General features: G+C 34.5%; 1 protein-coding gene across 3 annotated transcripts in view; it reads right to left on the bottom strand.

The window, feature by feature from the left end:
• Positions 1-21,008, bottom strand: part of Ptp99A (Protein tyrosine phosphatase 99A) — a 391,659-nt gene that overhangs the window by 105,133 nt on the left and 265,518 nt on the right. For all 3 annotated transcript variants that reach the window (XM_085807691.1, XM_085807688.1, XM_085807689.1), the window contains one exon: positions 3,503-3,684. In XM_085807691.1, the coding sequence (XP_085663817.1) occupies positions 3,503-3,684 (182 nt within the window). The remainder of the gene's footprint in view (positions 1-3,502; positions 3,685-21,008) is intronic.

Below are 21,008 nucleotides of genomic sequence, written 5' to 3'. Positions count from 1 at the left end.
TAAAATTATGCTAAACTTTGAAATAAAACTCTGTTACTAATGTGAGAAATTTTACGATAAAGTATAGGTTAGGTTAATTGATTAAGGCAAAGCAACTAGAGGCCTATCTGCATTTGGAAATGGATACCTTCATGGAGTAACTTTTCAAAGGAAACTGTTTCGTATTCACTTTATACATAGGGAAAACCACAATAAGATGTTAGAAAGATCAAAATGTGTGCAATGTAACATTTTCAGAGAAATAATTCACAGTAACCATGGTAAAATATTGATCTCATCTAATAAGTGTGCCTAAATTTTTATATGGGTTTTATCACTGAAGAATAATAGTAAGCTTAACACTTTTAAGTTATAACACATTTTTTAAAATCTTTCTTTGCCATAATTAACCCTCGTCTCGTTTGTACGATCCGAATGCCAGTTTTTGATTCACGGAAAAATGGTCAACCTACTAGTACTGCATCTGTTCAAATTTCAGAAGACTACCATTTAATAAATTATATTTTAAAAGCTATATCACAGGAAATTTTTCTTTTAAAGAATGCTGCATTATTTTTATAAATGAATTAATTCCTGCAGTATTTCACCTTTTTAAATAAAGTTACATTACAATTACAATTATTAACTATCATACAATTTTGAAGTCGGTGGTTTTCAAATTCCGTCGATTTAGGAAATTCATAAATATAAGTATAGACGTATGTATGTACACGTTTTGAAGATATCCTTTAACTTCAATAGGAAAGTAAGTATTATTCAAAAAGTATAGACATTAATATCAATGCCGCTTATACTTTTCGTGAAAAACAAAAATAAAATTATTATTACATTCAACAAAAATTTTATTGCTCTTCAAATTATAATAAAAAAAATAAAGAAGATTAATTATTTATTTTACACATTAATTTTGCGATCTACTTGGCATTAAAAGGATATTTCGAATTTTGATTTCGATTTACGCTACCCCTAAAAGAGTTGTATAGATCTCCAGGGTCCCGCAGAACACACCATTAGAAAAGAATATACTTTATATAAATCATCGCTTCTTGAACTTTTTTCATTCATGACTCTTTTTTACCATCGAGTTTTTCCTCAACCCCAGATATTAAATATATATCAAAGATATAAAAATAAATAATATGCCATAAATAATATATTACTTTGGTAAAAAGAAACATGTGAAAAGAAGTACTTCTAAGATTTGATTCAGCTATATAAAAATTAATAAAAGAAATTCACGCTTTTAATGAGATGGATGTGCTCGGTTTTTGCTGCATAACATATTCAATCTTGGCACAATATTTGACACTGACGGACGTAAAGCATCTTCAGCGTTTTTCAGAATTAAACAATATTTGAATTTAATATGCATTAGAGCTGAAAAAAATCTATTCACATAGGTATATGGTGCTTCAATGACAATAACACTGAACGCCGTTTCAGAAATTGTGGGAAGTTCAGTTTGAGCTCCGATCCAGAATTCAGTCAAGAATTTTGAGGAAATCGAAGTTTTAAATTTGGGTCACTCGACAGATCAACAAATTCCTTTTGGGTTTCATATGGCAGGTGACTAATCTCATTAAGGTAACGCTGCTTTAAAGCAAAACTTAGGCATACTTAAGATTAGACAGTAAGAACTGCCGAATGCCAAGGCAGGCTGTAAACTAGGCTTCTTCCATCTAATAACCAAATTGTGAATACAAAGGGAAAATTCTAGGAGGAAATCAAAAGTGCGACTCCATGCGAAAGCACAAGAGATAAAAAAAAGTAAAAACGGCGTACTGTGTTATAAAGTACAGCACGTCTAATGTACACATGACTTTCATATGCGTTGGGAAATCAGAAAATTAATTCCAGTCGCTTTATTGCGAGATTTATACTTGCGTAATATTTTGAAGAGTAACTCTTATTGTGGCAATATTTCGAGGTCTCTTGGCTTGATTTTTACAGTTAGAAGTGTCGGTGATTACAATAAATAATACAATAATTGAAATTAAATAAATATAGAGGTATAACTAAAACTTTAATTAATTAAGTTAAATTAAATAGCATAAAAATTAAATAATAAAACAAATATAAAATGAGCATATTAAATAATAAAACAAATGCCAGAGAGGTAAATTGATACTAAATAAGCAATGGTATGCCGAAGATAAAAGAAAGGTAGTATTTTAAACAGCATTCTTAGCGTTCAAATGAAATTGCTCGGTTACAGAATATAAAAATTCCTCTTCTTGAAGAGATCATATTTTGACGTAAGGATTATATTCCTCGGGTGTTCAAGCTTTCCAGTGTACTTTGTTCTTTCCAGTCAGAAAGAGGGAAAAAAAATCAGAATTTGTAGTCATCAGCATCAGTTTTATTAACTGTTAAATAGGATGTTGAGCTAACAACTGAATTTTGCATTAATATTACGATTCGGTTACGCAAAAATATATTGGAACACCTCTCATTTATGGGTCATACTTATGGTCCAGTTGGAATTATGATTCCATTCAAAAATTCAGAAGTACTGAAGCCGCGCTTTGGCTGAATTTAAGCCGTGCAAGGTATAATTGAAATCTTTTCCCCTTAAGAAATGGTCAGTTGGAAAATGTGAAAAACTATTAAAAACACACGATGAAAAATACTGTACGTTTCTAAAATTTTTTTAATTTCTTTAAACTCCTTCAAAATTTTCATACATTTTATGGGCAAGTTTAAGTATGGCCAACACTTGTGCATTATACCTCCTCCGTAAGTCTATTAGGTATAGCCGTTCCTTGCTAGCAAATAACAGGTACGCTTCGAGAAAGTTTCTATTTCTTTAAAAGCATTTAAAATTTGTATACATTTAAGGATTCAAGTAGATTAAAAACGTACGAGGTCTCGATACCATCTACAATAATTACTAGCAAAATATATAGCAGAAATAGAATAGCAAATTGAAATATCATAAAAGAAACTACCTTAATAATACAGGACAAACTTTACAAACGTTACCTTAATAATACAGGACAAACTTTTCTTTTAAAAACATCTCCAAAAATGCAGTGTCCTCCGCTCTGTGAGCCCTTCTTATATTCGGATCAATACGGTTGTGTGTACGTGCTCTACATTTTTTACCGCTATAAATTAGCTTGTTAGTATGCACGCAGCTTTTCATTTCTTTTTCGGTATAAATTAACTTGCTACACACACTCCTTCTTCAATGATAAGAGAATAACGGGTAAATAAATTCATCATTTCTTTATTTACTTTATTTAAAACACAAAGCCCTTTTACGTTTTAGCTTTTTTCTGAAACACCTCTTACGAGCTTCATCCATTCTCTGTGTTTTTGAGCTTAAAACACATGCTATTTTATTTCTAATTAACGATCGAATTCTTTGCTTCTTAAATCGTAGCATCTAACAGCTGCTTTATTTAAATATATGGTTTTCTTTTTATAAAAACTTTACCAGACAATGCACAACTACAAAAAAAAATTTCAGAAACTCGAGAGCTGAATTATAATAAATTACCTTCTCTTAGAGTAACCATATAATACGACTCTTTGCTAGGTTCACTTGCTCCTATAGCATTTACTGCAACAACTCTAAACGAATACACTGTATATGGCTGTAAGCCGATCACATGGTAAGATGTTTTGTTATCAGGAGTCATGATTCCCATTGCAGATTCCCACTCTCCCATTTCTCCAATCCTATAAATAAAAAAGGAAACATACATATATATTACAATTTTCAAAAACTTATGCATAAATTTAAATTGAAAATCAATTGAAAATAGTGAAGCAAAGAATAGGGGGAGGGGGGAATCAAACCCTTTTTTTTCTTTACTTTACAGTGGGTGCTGAGAAGTTTCAGGAAGGCATTCAGTGATGAAAGGGGACAAGTCAGGGGTTAGTCAATAAGAAGGCACTGAGAAACAATTGGGCGATAAAAACGTGCTTGAAAATTCGGTTGCTTAAACACATTTCAAGCAAACATTTAAACATTAATTTGTTTTCGTTGCCTTAGACAGGCTACTGGTTAGCGGAGGCTGACTGCTAGTCTCATCACCTGAGTGCAGGTTCGAATCCCACGTACGACTGGCTGTTTGCATCTGCCCTTTCGTACTTCGTGCAGTTAAAATATCGGTCTACCTCGTTCTACCCCCCCCCCATTGCATCTCCCGCTGCATGAAAGAATAACCAACAAAGTATTCAAGTATCTACCCCATGTGGTGCTCCATGGGCAACTTTCTGGGTGATAAGATGGCTAAATGACCAACGAGTTCGGTCATTCCCGAGAAATGAATTTAACTGAATCTATTTGGGGACGAATAAATAAATAAATAAACACGTTAAATTTGTTTAATACAAATTAATGTTTCAAAATCACGGCTCTTTTACAAAAATAATTACAAATTATGTCAGTCAAGCCTTCACAAAACTTCGTTTAGTTTGCGTACAGTTTTATTTTATTATTCCAGAGAAACGAAACTTAAAAACTAACAGCGTAATGTTTTATAAACATGTCCACAAATCTAAACTTGCAGTGATATTCAGTACGTTCACAAGGCAAGTTCATTTAATACACACCCTTCTACATAGCAGCTCTGTGTTGAAAGAACCTGTGCATGCTTCAACAGGCCAATAGTATTAAATACGTTGGAAAAGCTTTAATCGCTGCCACTGTGTTTCTGTACTGCATGATGAATTTCAATTAATAATTTGATGCAATGCTATAAATACGCAAACAGTTTTATGCGTTTTCAATCAATGTGTGCAAAATACATTCAAAGGATATCTAATATCATAGGTGAGCGATTAAGATGGGTTTGAATGAAATCGAAGGGGCGCTGAACAAAAGAAAATCTCGAAAAGCGGACAAGCCCACCAGCGTCCCAGAAGTAAAAGCGCCGAACACAGCAGTCTGATAAATGCAGACAAACGAGCTAGTTACAAGGCGATCGTGGTTTTCTAAACGCGTAAAATGAATATGAGCCACCATCTATGAAAATTCCTCCCGAAGACATCCCTTCCCTTCCCTTCCCTTAGCCCTCGCGTACGTTGTTGGAATTGAAATAATGCAATCCAATTCAGAAAGCAGGCAGTGAGACAAATCTATCTAAAAAACTATGAACAAAAAAGTTGGTTTGGTTTATTTGATTACACAAAGCACACGAGGGCTATCTGCCTATAATGAGGGATGCCTTCGTGGAGGGTTTTCTAAGAGAAACTGACTCGTATACACGTTACATATGGGAAAAACCACGAAGACGCCCATGCAGCCCCTTCGCAGGCATCCGAACCCTGGACCGGGTTACCAGTGTTCAGCGACTTTACCACTTGGCCGCTTTTGGCCTAATTCTCTAAAAGTAGAACATCTTGAAATTACAGCGTAACAAAAATTCATGTTTACTAAATCCACCTCTAAAATGAAAATGCTCTGGGCAATTTCTAAACAGTGGCGTAGCAAGTATAACTGGCGCCCGGGGCAAAATACCTTTTTGGCGCCCCCCTTAAAAACTTTCAGTAATATAATATATAGAATATATTCTCAATAAGAAAATAATGCAAATAATAATAAAATGCTGAATCTGCCATAAAATACTCAAAAATATATTAAGAATAATCACTACCTAACTACTAGCCTTGGATTAGGAAATGCATCTGTGTCGGCACAAAAATCAGACGTACGATGATCTAGAATTAGTTAAAAAGATGTTATTTATTTTACATATTTATATAAGTGTTTTTAAAAAGTACAGTTTTTAAACAATTAAAAGTTTAATATACATTATAGATAAATAGATATGTGGCAACTTGCCTACTACAACTCAATTCTGCCAGTCTGGTAACCCATAGCAACCAAAAACAAAATAATATTTACTCTATTCAATTGTTATAATTATTTAACGATCTGTCTCAAAAAATTGTACTACCATAATTGGTGACACGTATTTATTACGAATAGCAACCTTCAATGTTGCACGAATATGGAGTTTATATGTCAAACTTCTGAGCAGCAGTAAGTTATCCAGTGTGATGAGATGCAAGTAAGACATTTCACCTGTCATTTCAAGCGTTGTGCCGCATTCCGGCGATTCAACATATTTCTGTCATAATTTCAGCGGATATATGTATCGTCTACTGTATTTGAGCCGCCAATTTCTCTGATTTCAAGTACCAAGAAACTGTGTCACTATATACATAGTGATTATTTTTCTATAGATATTATTACTGTGCATATTTGATTGATCTAAAGTAGATGACAACGATGCTGCTTTACAATTTTCGCGAGTCGCAAGCCACCGCCTTTTTGTCGCCGAGACCCATCGTTATGGTTCATTCAGTTTTATGCGCAGTTGAGTCACATTACTGCCGACGAAACTCAATTTTATACAGCGATCGCCGCGTTAGAATCAGAGGTACTGCAATCAGCTCGTGAAATAATTCTGAATTCACCGGCGACGGACAAATACAAATCTTTAAAAAAAAAATTAATTTCTGTTTATGAAGAATCCGAGACAGAATCAAGCAGTTATTGCACGATTTACGGTTGGGTGATATGAGGCCTTCTCAATCGCTGTCTAAAATGTAAAATGTCTAGCCGCCGGTAACCTAACGGATAACATTCTCAAAACAATATGGATGAATAGACTCCCATCTAACATGCAAACCATTTTAGCAGCCAGTACGAAGCCACTTAAAAATCTTCCCGAAACCGCTGATAAAATTCACGAGCTGACAATTCCAGCTCAAATAAACGCAGTGCAGGCTCCTGCTATTGTGGCGTTACAGGCTCAAATTGATGATTTGTCCAAACAGGTTGCTCAGTTAGTAGCCATCAAGCTGAAACATTTCAGCGCAACCGCTCCACATCACGTGGTCGAAATACACGTCGTAGCCCACTGAGGAAACGTTATGAAAGCCGGGTATTCATAACCCGAGTATTTGTTTTTAACCACCACAAATTTGGAAACAAGGCAAACAAATGCCGCCCACCGTGTCGTTATAACGACCAGGGAAGTTGCTCGAAGTTGTGAACGACAGCGGCCGGAATTTTGCACGCCTTTTCGTTATCGAAAAGAATTCGGACTTGAGGTTTCTTGTAGACACCGGGGCTGATGTTTCTGTCATTCCACCACATTTTCACGAACAAAAGCGCCTTACCAACTTACAACTTTATGTAGCAAATGGAACTCCTATTCAAACTTTTGATGAACGCCTGATATCTGTTGATTTAGAATTGCGCCGCAACATCCAATGGCCATTCATTATTGCTACTGTTTCAAGTCCTATTAGTGGCGCTGACTTTTTTCAAAAATTTTCTGCTTGTCGATCTTAAGAATCACCGTTTGATATATTCCGAGAGTAATTCGCATTAGTCAAGATTTGAGCATTAAACTGATTTCGGGTAACTCCCCATGGCATCAACTCCTCAGAGAATTCCCTACAAACACGCGCCCAGTTATAGGTATTTTCGAACCCAAGCACGATGTACTACATTATATTGAAACTACCGAACCTCCAATTGCAGCTAAACCAAGACGCTTACCTCCGGACAAGCTTAAAGCTGCCAAAGAAGAATTTCAATACATGATAGAACAGGGAATTTGCCGTCCTTCAAAAAGTTCATGGGCTCTATCTAATTCGGAAACGAAATGGTAACTGACGCCCGTGTGGCCATTATCGTCGGTTAAATGCAGCTACAATTCCTGATCGTTACCCAGTCTCTCACATTCAAGACTGTATGCAAGTTTCAGAGGGAAGAGCTATTTTTACAACCCTTGATCTTGGGCGGGCGTATCACCAATTGCCCGTTAACCCAGCTGATATTCCAAAAACTGCGGTTATTACGACTTTTGGACCATTTGAGTTTCGGGTCATGACTTTAGGCTTATTCAATGCTGCTCAAACATTCCAACGCTTCATGAATCGGATGTTAATCGGCCTCGACTTTTGTGTACCTTATTTTGATGATGTCTTAATCGCCTCCTCTTCAGAGCAAGAACACCTACCACATTTGAGAACAGTTTTTGAACGTTTTCAAAGGTACGGTGTCGGTCTTAATCCTTCTAAATGCGTTTTTGGCCAACCGAGAGTATCCTTTCTTGGTCATGAAACTTCCGCTGATGGTGTTCGACCGCTTCCAGACAGAGTCACCGCTATCCCCGATATACCCGTACCATCTTCAGTGAAGGACTTAAGAATCTTGCTATGCTCAATTTTTATCAACGTTTCTTACCTTATGCAGCGACCATACAAGCTCCTCTAAATTCTTTTTTGGTTTGAAGCAAGAAAAACGATAAACGTGTTACATAACCTGGACCACAGAATCCCGCGAAGTGTTCCAAAAATGCAAAAATGATTTAATTTCGGCAACAAATTTTGCAGTATCCTTCCGCATCTAAACTATTATCACTCTACGTTTATAAGGTATTTTTCCCTCTTTCCTAGCCTGCCTTCGTGGTGTAGTGGTTCTGCACGCTGGGCCGGTACTCCAGAGGTCCGCGGTTCGATTCCCGGCGAAGGCGTAGCATATTTTTCATATCCTCTGCTTCCCAAAAATAACCTAATGTCTCTCCACGTTGACGTTGCTCAGCGTGGATCAACAACAGCTATAGGAGCAGTTTTACAACAGAAAGATCAAGAATTATGGAGACCACTTTCACATTTTTCTAAAAAAAACTTTCACTAGCACAAACCAGATACAGCACTCACGATCGCGAATTGTTAGGAGTTTATGAAGCTGTCAAATATTTTCGACATATGCTAGAGGAACGCGTTTTCATGATCGTAACAGATCACAAACCCTTAACCTATGCTTTTCAACAGCGTTAGGATAAAGCTTCTCCTCGTCAAATGAGACACCTAGACTTCATAGGGCAATTTTCAAAAGATATCCGTTATATTGAGGGTTCGCAGAATATTGTTGCAGACACCTTGTCTCGTATTGAACAACTAGCCGTTCCTTCGCGAATAAACTTTGCTGCCCTTGCGGATGAACAACACCTGGATTCAGAACTACAAACCCTCTTGAAAAGCATATCTTCCACCAATTTGTCATTTACTTCATCAAAGTCTTGAAAAGCAAATTTATCATTACTTCATCAAAGTCGATCCTTTAAATTTTTTTTCCTTCCACACTTAAAAATGCTAGATGGCTTAGGGGATCTTGTCCCATTGTTGATTATAAATATGTGAAAATGTATTTTAATTAGCTGAACGAACGTTCATAGCTAGCATTTGATAATGAAATAGTAAGTAGTATTTGAAGTGAGACTCTTAGGTTTGGAAAAACATTTTCTCTATAGATCTGTAGTGGAGTTTTAGGTTCCGTTTCTTTTCTACTGCGGAGTAACGTCATGCAGTCACATTCACTGCTCAAAAATAATTAGGGGATGTTGTGGGTTCGGTATGAAATAACCATATAATCGACAATCTTTTTGAACAAAAGGAAATAGAATAGATTATAAAGGAAAATTATATTGTTTACAAAGTTGGGAATAGGCAAATTTAGTCTGTGACGTCGAAAACTATGTGTTTAAGATAAGGAGTGACAAGCGACCTGTAGCATTCCTTTTGTAGTAGGAGATTTAAAAACAATTGAAAAGTGGTGTGGTGGTGTATTTAATTATGGCAAAGCACACTAGGGCTATCTGCCTAAGAGGAGGGATGCCTTCGTGGAGGACTTTCTAAGGGAAACTGGCTCGTATACACGTTACACATGGGGAAAACCACGAAAACACCCATGTAGCCAGCCCGTTCGCGGGATTCGAACCTCGGACCGAACTACCAGTGTTCAGCGACTTTACCGCTCGGCCGCTGGTGGGCAACAATTGAAAAAGAGTTGACTGTTTGTAGCAGTCAGTCCGATGTTTTAGCAAGATGACTTAGTTGAATCGGTAGACTGGAAGGCCATCAGTCGTTTACAGGAGAGTCAAACGCAATCCATTGTAGCGGAAGCGTTAGGATTTTCAAAAAATGTTATTTCCAGATTATGGAATCGGATTTTGGAAACTGGATATGTTTGAGAAATTCGGGACAAGGTCGTGTTATCGTTTTAAAATAAAAAGCGGGAGATATACGTGCATTTCGTTTAAAAAAATAAAAATATATCTCTACTTTGGAGAAATAAAATGGTCAGAAAGAACGTTTTGGTTGATGTACTGCAAACATTTTATTACACATCTTATCAGACAAATCAAGAAAATAAATAATTAATTATATTACAATAGTTATTAATTTTAAATATATTTTCCAGAAATCGATCAAAATAAAAACTGAAATTTTCCGGAAAGTATTGTTTGGAAACCATTTGGCGCCCCTCTAGGAGCAGCGCCCGGGGCATCATGCACCCCCTTGCCCCCCCGTCGCTACGCCACTGTTACTACTATCCAACATAAAAGCCTTTACAGTTCTTAAAAATCCTTAAATCCTTTCTATTCTAATGACGCCTCCTTCTAAATGCTTTCACAAGTTACTTGTACTGGCAATTTTTAGCTGAGCCCCACTCCCAACATGTTTAGACTCTAACACAATGCATTTTTCATTAATTTTTTATTTCTCCGCATCTGCTAATAGACTGAAAAGATGGGAAAATATTCCCCCAATATTTGTTCACTCAATTACTCCCATGTTCAATTAGTCGATAACCTCCCCACCATCTCTTACTAGCCAGTGGGGATGTCGCCCACGTGGGAACAATGTATACGAAGTAATAAGCTATCACAGGGATAATGGAGGGGCAAATAGAGGGAGGATCAACGTTGCAGGAGGTGAAAAATCATTCATTCCGTGTTCACCTCGAGCTTTCACTCGAACTGCGACGGTGCAAAATACCGGATTTCGAATAGAAATTACTGCTAAAAGATTAATGAATATAGAGTTAAGATTCACAGTTTCAGAATTAGTCTCCCAACATAAAAACCTAACGATAATTTATTCAATATTTCTTCAGTGGTAAGTGAATTATGTTACGTGCTTACGCCGTTATAGAAGTACATGAAGTTAAAATAAAACATTCTTTTCAGACTAGAAAAATATAGAAATTTTGCAAACAGTATTTAGTATTGATTAACGCAAAATACGAGAAGGCCATCTTTCCAAAAGATGAGAATGACGTCGTAGAGAATTTTCCAAAGGAAACTGGCTCATATTTACCTTATGCACAACAGAAAACCACAAGCTCAGCAGATGAGATAGATATGAGCCAATTCTAGGCATTTTTTTTATGTCACTTAATTAATTTGAAGAAGCAAAAGAGAACATTTTACATTGCACTATTATTTACCATAAAGAGCTAACTTTTACATAGAATTTAATCAGCGGGGGCGGGAGGGAACTATCCTCTAAAAGGTTTTTTTTTTTTTTTACGTTCAAAAGATAGATATGCCTATTCACATGGGTCACATTGGGCACGTGTTTGAATACAGAGAAGATGTGAATGTATGTAAATATATAATGTCTTTGTGGTATGGAGGCACTAAAAATACATCAAGCGGAGTTCCCTGCGAGAGACTGATGGTAAAAAGAAAATGGTATAAAGTTCTTCGATTCTGTCAAGATTCTTAAACAAACTGCTTAGAACTGTTACCATCCTGTATTAAGCTGTTCACTTCTGAAGCAACTGAAGCTATAAAAATGAAAAGGGTGGAAAAAACAAAGCAAATAAATGGTAAGTTTAAAAGCCTTACAAACCAGGAACACAAAAACCGGTCACACGTACTATTTTACAAATGAGCGTGTAAGATCATACTCCCACACGAATGATTTTTCTTTTTTTTTTTTTTTTTTTTTTTTTTTTTTTTTACTGATTTGTAACAATTTTTTTCTAAATTATATCCTTATTCTCCTCTCAACTGAGTACAGTTAAGGAAAGTACCGCATTCACTTATAAGTTCTCCTATTATTAAACCTAAATGTTGATTCATTTACTGTTAGCTCACGGTAACAGAATTTCCAAAGACTTAAATTTTAAAATAAACAGATTTAATTTATTCACTAGATTTGGGGAAATAAAATAGGAAGATATACTTTTTTTACACGCATAAATAATAATTTTCCTTTCGAACAAATGTAATTTAAGTACGGTGTGAATTGTTAAGTCCTATCTCTGATTTTAAAAGAGTTGTTAAGCAAAATTTACCATTCCCTTCTGCTCAATCAAAGATATGAATTTCAAACTTTAAAGAGTGAAAAGAAATCAAAACAATTTTATTTTCATAATAATTGAATCGAAAAATAATACTTATACCAAACATTAAGTCTCGACAAAGTCCAAACTAAATCCGCATGTCTCTACGAAAATCTCAGTATTGCATAAATTATTTTATTTTGGTTGTTATATATTATTAGGTCGATCGTAGATGATGATAATTAGCGCAGTCGTGCTATCACAGATCATCTTTATTTAAGCGCTGTACACGCTGTTCAATACTTCAAGTAACGTTATTTTATTTTGGTTATTACACACATCCTAAGGGTTCGAACGCGGATAATGATAATGCTCAGTCGTGGCCTATCATAGATAATCTTTTTTAAACATAGTTCGTAGATTTACAAACATAATGAAGTAGTATGAAAGCGCTACCCGCGTAAGCTGTTCATCAGCTTCAAAAATACATTTCCACATATTTACAGTATTTAAAATTGGTGACCAGATGGCGGGTTACATTTAGTCGCATGAAGGCAGGCGTGCAAAGAGAAAGATTATGTTACTGACGTTAGACAAGGACGGTGAAGTTATTCTGTTTCTGAATAATAGACACGGTATCGCTTTCTTATTACTGGTTTATAAAAGTTTCAGTTTGAATAATATCAGGTAGACTTCAGTTTCGTTTCTGCTGTTATGTAAGTCCGTCTCCTGCATTATACATGAACCGTATCATAGCTATTATTTTTAAAATGACATACTTCAGAAAGACTTCTTATAAGCGTTTTACTACTTTTAGGTTAGAAAAGGAAAATAACAAAATTTTAAAAAAGTAATAATAATAATTGGAGGCTGTGACAAATTAAAATTTTATTCTCACATGGTATATATTAGCAGTTAAGTTCTTCTCATTTCCATTACAACATCCTGTGAGGGTAAATATCGCTAATATTTTGTTATACCGTTCTTTATACAAGCTGATTCAAAAGTGGTGAGCATCAAACTTTAAAAAATTATGGGCGATCCAGCCCAGATTTCAATGGTAGATTATTTCAATGAATTATATTATTACGGACGGAAATTTTGAAATCGATTGATATTTGTTTGCAATTTACATTGTTAGCTTTAAAAATTTTTTTTATACAAGATGGAGATGATTTTTTCTCAAGCAGAACGAATTTTTATGAGTTAGCATTCTTTCACAGCACAGGAATTTGATCGTGATGCCTTCTACTTCATACTCTTTGTTGGTGATTGCAACATTTTATCCTGATTGCTCATTATGTCCAAACTCAAAAGAGACAAGCGGATACTTCATTCTAGAAATGAGATTACCAAGCGGAAAATCACTGTCTTGTTAGGTTCTTGTTCTCTCTTCAAAAACTTTTCCATAAGAATGCATCGCGAAGTAATGCTAATAAAATTCCGTTCTTTTTGGGAAAAACTCATCTCCATCTCTCTCTCTCACACACACACACACACACACACACAAAAAAAAATATCGTTCATTGAAACAACTTGTTAATAATACCCATTTTGGAGTTTCCACAATTTTTGAAAATCTGGAGTGCGCGACTTTTAGATTACTCAGTACAATGGAAGACAAGATTGAAAGACAGGCGAAGAAACACATCTTACAAATAAACAGAGGTATAATTAAAAGAAATACTCAATCTCACTGTGTATTTTTGAAATAGAAACTAGCAAAACTGAATAAATGCTGAAACACGAACACTCTTGGTGGCTTAGTAGAGACATACGTAATGAAGTACTGGAGTACAAAGCCGATTCAGGGGAAATGTGAAATAGACGGGTTTTGACTAAGATAACACATGGCTCAGATGAATCAAATTTGGATATTAATTTAGAAGGAAATGATGAATAACAGATCTACTGATACGCGAGTACGTTCGTTAACAGCTTAAATCGAATTCTATTTTAAAAAAAAATTTCATATATATATATATATATATATATATATATATATATTTCATAAATATAGTATTCTACTTTGTTAGACATTATTCCCACCCCAGTTGCCGGTGCATTGAAATTAAGGGAAACTTATTGCAATCGCATCTTTAAGAAATACACTAACGGCAAGTAACAAAAATTACTCAATGTCGTTATGTTGATTCTGACAAACGAGACTAGCCGAGATTCTAATCAAGGCTGCTTTGTTGTAATCAGTGTCGGATTAACAGAAATTGAGGGGTGACTTGCCTCTAAAGCCTGCGTTCGGACGGCACCCACCCTAACCTAATTATAGCCCAACATTTAACGCCAAAACTAAATTAGAGGGAGGAAAAGTGATGCACACAGTGTATGAGTGTGTGTTAACTTGGATTAACCGTAGTACATACACACACAAAATAGAAAATTGCTTCAATGTAGGGTTCATGAATAGAAAACGAATAAGTTCTGATGAGATAAGGAAGAATTTCGTTAAACCAGCAAACTGTAAAGTGTGTTTAGCGAAAATTAAACAATCTCTAAGATTATTTAACGTCCAAATAAAAGTAATATTTTCCTCGGTTAGACTAATCTAATTGTAGGGTTCACATTTATTTTGTGCACTGTCATATTATTAATTTCTTTTTCCATATTTATCGCATGGCGTCAGTTTCTGTCAGGACTGATAGAAATTTTAACTGGTCGCTTAAATACCGCTCTTTGGTTAATTAACCACACTACAAATTACTCCAGAGCTACTTGCCTAGGTAGGAAGGAAGGCTTTCTCTCTAAGGGAAATGGTAGTTTGCTTATACCTTGTTATATGGCGTTTATACCTTGAACTTTCGGAATGGGAGTTAACCCCCATGGCAGCTATGACTCGAACTACTAGGCCATTGAAACAAAAAGTAAAGAAGGAACCAACAGCTCAGGTTACCTAAATGCATTCATGATTATTACGCTGTCATCCTTCAAAGTTCTTATTTCACCTGTTTCTCTGCGGCTCTGTAAGACTTAAATCATTAGGAGTGTAGAGTATGAAAATTCACGAGGTATGATTTAAGGACTGTATTGGATTATGGCAAAAATATAATACAGTTATCTGCTTAAGGGAAGAAATGTTTTCGTGGAAGTTTATATATATATATATATATATAAAGGGCAACCGGCTCCTACTCACATTGTACACCCGAAAAAGCTATGCAGCCAACTCGTTCTTTAGAGTTTGAGCCTAGGCCGAATCACCAGTCAGTGGTGGTGAGCCGTTAAGATCCATTTAAAGTAAAATGACACATGCGTATTATGCTAAAGAGATTAGCATCAGCTTCTTATTTTAATAGGACGCAAATTTGTATGTGCGTAAAAAACAAAAACAAAAAAAAAAAAAAAAAAAAAAAAAAAAAAAAAAAAAATGCTTTCTAACGTAAATACAAAACGGTTAAAAAAAATTACTTTAAAAGTTCTGGCCCAAGTGACCGAGTGCTAATTATCGCTGCACATTGACATTTGACTGATGAAGAGACAGCCTGCGTGGACATTTTCAAAGTTTTCCTCATTTATAACGTGAATACAAGCCAGTTTCCGAAAACTCTTGATGAAGGCATCACTTATTTTCCACAGCTAGTTTTATGGTCTTTAATGCAACTTAATTTAACATTCAAAGATTAACCTTAAACATCTAAGAAGCTATATTCCAAAACTACCTTTTTAAAATGCAGCTGTTGAAATAGTTTAAGTCCTAAATTTGATATGAGAACCAACTAAAGTAAGGAATGTCGCAAATCTTCCTACAATTTTGAAGCTCATATTTCTAAAAATGAAAAACGTTCCACACATTTTTAAAATATTTAATTAATTACAGCAAAATGCGCCAAGATTATCTGCCGGCGGAATGCTTTCGCGGACGATTTTTTAAGGAAACTTGCTCGTATTCATTTTACACATGCAGAAAACCACGAAACCATTCATGCAGCCAGCCTGTTTGCCGGAATTCAGACGTGGATCGAATTACCAAAGTTCAACAATTTTAATCACTCAGACATCAGAATTAAAAAACAGAACTAACTGAGAAATGAAAATAATGCCAGACATTAAAAATAAAAAATGCATGCTAGAAGAAAACCCTTTATGAATGTCTGCCTTCTTACGTTACTCCTTCTTCGACAGATTTAAAAAGACAAAAAAAAAAAAAAAAAAAAAAAAAAAAAGAGGGGGGGGATGGTTTAGTATTAGAATTATGCAAGAACATTACGCAAAAATGAAAAAGAATCCTCTAACGGCGCGACGTCTGGCATTGCTAATCCTTACAAATCAATAACTGTTATGACGGGCGAACTTCCAGCTCAAGGCTCTATCCTCAAGCATACTGAAAGAAAACTATTTTAGAAACGCAAACACATAATGTATATTCTGGTATATAACGCGCATTTTTAATACAAAAAATAAGATTGAAATTTACGGGTGGGCGTTACACGCCGCTTATAAAAACGATAGATTCAAAAATAAGGAAAAGATGAGCATACAAAAATTAAATATTAAATTTCTACATGTACCTACATGCTGTTTGTTTAAAAGAAATCATATTCCTTATGAACTTAAAAATTTCCACTTTCTGATAGCATGAAAAGTTTGTGATACTCGTCTTCCATTGTATCTTCAGGCTCATTATCGAATTCTGTTTCATCTTTCACCATTACTTTTACTCTGATTCATAAATAAATAATCATCTTCCATTCCAACTACATTGTTATACATACTACATTTTTAAATGACTTTTCAGTTATGCTACGTTTAATTTCATTCCGTGCTTTTATAATCCATTCTCACGCTATTTCTAGACTGGCATGACACATTTGACTTACATTTGTAAATGTTTCTTCTCCCTCTAACATCTACGTATTCCAGTGCCGTTTTAAATTTTCTTTCAATGGTTTTATTGATACACACTCTGAACTAATGGAGTTAATCCGTCTGGAATGATTGCCATGTCTGTATTACACTATTTCAACAATTTCTTGTTATTATCCCTTAAATGGGATATGGAGGTGTCCGAAACTAAAAGACTTCCTGGATTCTCTAAGGCAACAGGACGCTTTTGCCAAACATTTCTTATCCACAATTTCACACATTTCGCCCATCCATACATTCTCGTGAACATGAATGAAAACACCATTTGGGAAATTACATTTCGGCATCGTCTTTCTTTTAAAAATAACCATAGGTTTTAATTTTGTACCGTCCACTAAGCAGGAAATCTCTACGGTGAGGTGAGATTTTTCGTGACCTATTATTTTTATGAGAACCTTTTTTGTTGCTTTTATATCAGTTGTTTTATTTCCTATCATATCAAACATTATGAAATATTATCCACATTTCCAATAATTATTTTGCCTTCGTAGGTCAATAACATACTTCAGGAAACATATCAATTTATTGTCCAAATCTTTCAGAAGCCTTTGCGAAACTTTTGTTTTTTCTCGCAGAGCTAAATTATTCCATGCCATAAATCGACTACATCAGCTCAAAGCTGCTTTAAAATTTTCACTTTCATCTGCATTCTTTTTTGCCCACTTTAAGGCAAATAAGCGTAAGCTGTTCCTTGTTACAGAATACAGTGTTTAAATTGTTGTGAACTGGATCTTAGAATATAACGAAAATTTAAAAAAAAAAAAAAAAAAATGTAGTTTGAAATTACAGGTGCGAGTTAACGTCGGAATATAACGTAATTAACAAAATTCTTACTAAAACTATCAGGTTCAATGTTCCGTCTTACTTTCTTTGGGAACATGCACAGACCTGACTCGGAACAGGGAGCTTACTAAAGCTATGTTCAATAAATGTGGGAAGTAGACAAGATACACAGGAAGGGTATACGAAACCCTTTATTTTTCACTCTTTACAATAATTTCCGTACTTCGGAATACAGAGACCAACTACTTGTGGTCTGAACGTAAGAATATAAAAATATTTAACTAAACTCTAACTTAACTTTTGAATAATAAACAAGGGCCTACGTGGAAGATTGGCCTTATATTAACAGGAAGCCGTATGTAGTACAGAGAACTGTTAACACTACAATACGTTTAAAAATTATCACGAGGATTAAACCTCTGGCAACCAGCGACTGAGTAAAACTTCTAAGGTAAGCGGCCTGCTTCGACTAACTCCTTCCTCTCTCTCGCTTGGCAAAAAGCCACAACTTAAGTACTTGGCGTTCGCCAGACAAATTTTGCATAAATAAGTTAACGCTTTTAATCTGGCCGGAAGTAGAAAATAAGAAGTGATAGTAAAGATTTAAAATAAAATAAACGTTAGTAAAACTTAAGATCCTTACAAAACAACTTCTGGTTAATACAGAACACTAATATTTCCTTTAACTTAAAAAATGTATATATATATATATATTTATAAAGGACTCATCCACATACTTCCCTACAAAGCAATTTTAACATTTTCCATGAATCCCGCTCAAAAAATTACAGACTCGAGCATAAAGTAAAGAACACTTACTACAAAAACACTTATAAAAATAGTGCTTGGAACATATATAAAATTGTCTGAATACAAGGGAAAAAAATCTATGAATTAATATCTGTAAAGGTATGAATTGTGTGTAAAATGCAAAGAATGCAGGTCAAAACACATATAAAAATATACATAAGTTCTTGAAACACTAAATAAAAAAATGTCTTCAAAAAAGTTGCAACGACACAGTTTTCAATAAAATATTTCAGCGTTTTCCTTGAAACACATTTAAATCAAAATGGTTATTAACTCCAATTCGAAAACTACTTTGGACCCTAAGTATCTCGGAAATGCAGTGTTTGAAAAGAATATGTTATCGACACACAAAAGAAAAATACTGTTAATAATGATAACCCGATAAAAATAAGGAGTGACATAAAATCGTTCTTGTATCCTCTCTACCATGTCATCTGACTTACGAAGAGAGAAAAGCTCAATCTTGACACCGTGATCAGCTTTCACAGATCAAGAAACGAAATAAATGTGACAAGAACACTAATCTAGAAAAGGAATCTCCCTTTCTTCCTTTAATTAGAGTTTGTTCCTTGCAATGAGGAGAGGAATAGGGAGGGGGGCGGAAACTTGTTAACTTTAATTACACAGATATAACAGAAAACAGAAATATACGTTAAAAAAATAAAACTAAAAATCTTATTTCCTCTATTTGGCTGTTCGAACATTTCTTCCCTCCATCAACTTTCGAGGCAAGATAGAATTTGAAAAAGAACCAACCAATTTTGCTGAACCGTGACGAACTTGAGAAAATCTCTGAAACGACTGTTGCCAAATCACTCTAAGAAATAAGATCGAGACTTACGAACTTCGAAATGTAGTATGAATTGAAGTCCACCTCCCCTTTTCTTTTTCTTATGTAACATGGCCAGCCGAACTCGAAAAAAAAAAAATAATAAACAGACAAAACGCCATTTATGGAAAGCTGTTAAAAATGAATCTAAGTGTTCTGCTCTAAATACTCTATCAAAACAAATGTATTTTTTAAGCTTGTTAACGAGAGAAGTATCATTCGATTAAATACATTAAACATATTTAAAAACAAGACACGATGCATTTTAAAAAGCCCACTTGATTAAAAAGCGAAATTTTCACCGCTCATAAACCTGTTTCTTCAGTCTTAAATATGCAAAAAGAAAATTAACAGCGTCTAACTGCATAATAATTACCTTTCTACTATGTAATTGTTATGCGATTAGGCGCTATAATTATGCAAAATAAAAAAAGGATTTTACTTGTAACTTTCACTGAGGAAAGTTGAAAGAAACAGAAGAAAAAGAAAGTCTAAAAAATTCTCTTTTGCATTTAGTGTTATTTGTGAGTATAAAACGGTCTTTGAATTTTTAATATCTTTGTAATTAAATAAAAATTGGCAAATATCACGGGCATTAAAGTATCAAAATACTACTTGATATTTTTTAGCATTTTTCATTTCCAGTGACTATATTTTCTTCGGAGATATATATTTTGTGTTTGTAAATTAATATAGAAGAGCTCTATAGCGCATAAATGATTACGCATTCGTATAACAACGTATTATTTGGTATTTTTTGTATTAGCCTAGATTATACATTGTATTCATAAATATATTCTTTTCACGGTTTTAAAATATGTTAATGTGTCTGTAATGAAAACAGAACAGTTTCCGTTAGCAAATATCAATGCAATAGTGTCAAGTCCCATTTTGATGCATTAATGTAGTACAACTCTAGCTTGAAATGTCAATGCGACGTATTATATGAATAAATGTCTGGATAGAAATTAATTTGGTGAAATTTTAGGTTGCGTTCAAATCTGAAATCCTTACACATGCAGAAGAAATAAAAGAAAGCAATTTTTATCTCACATAAATAAAAGAATTCGTGGATATATTTTTTAAAATTTGCTTTCAATTCGTACTTTCTCAACATAATAAATCTTTTTACTGGAATTATTGTTCTTAGTATAATAGTTTCTTCCCACTAATGGGCACGCACTTTTGGACATTTGATTTGGTATTCGCCACAGAATGTGATCGATCAGTTCAACGAAAAAGTTATCCAGAATGCAACACAGAGGATAGATCGATATCGCACACGCAATGAAGGATGAACCAACACAGACAGTCAAGCAATACGTAGCAGTCAAATTCCTCAGCTATTGGTATATGTATAATAAATAAGCTACAGAAAAGGAAATATTAACGAGTTAATGTCCTTCAAATGTTATTAAAGTTTAAATTTATATCAAATAAATAAAAGAAAAATTTAAAATTATGTTTTCACTGAGCGGCTGCTAATCTAAAATAATAGCCATGATGTGCAAATTAAATAGCTGCTAATTCAAAATAACACAATCATCTTGGCTCATAAGTGGTGCTTTACACTACTATCTAAAAATTATGTAGCTTCCTGAT

This window comes from Stegodyphus dumicola, chromosome X1 (genome assembly GCF_044657685.1).
Source record: "Stegodyphus dumicola isolate Sdum_Otavi_A_Nest chromosome X1, ASM4465768v1".
Taxonomy (NCBI): Eukaryota; Metazoa; Arthropoda; class Arachnida; order Araneae; family Eresidae; genus Stegodyphus; species Stegodyphus dumicola.
The sequence above is the reverse complement of the archived record's forward strand: the minus strand, read 5'-3'. Positions and strand labels throughout refer to the sequence as shown.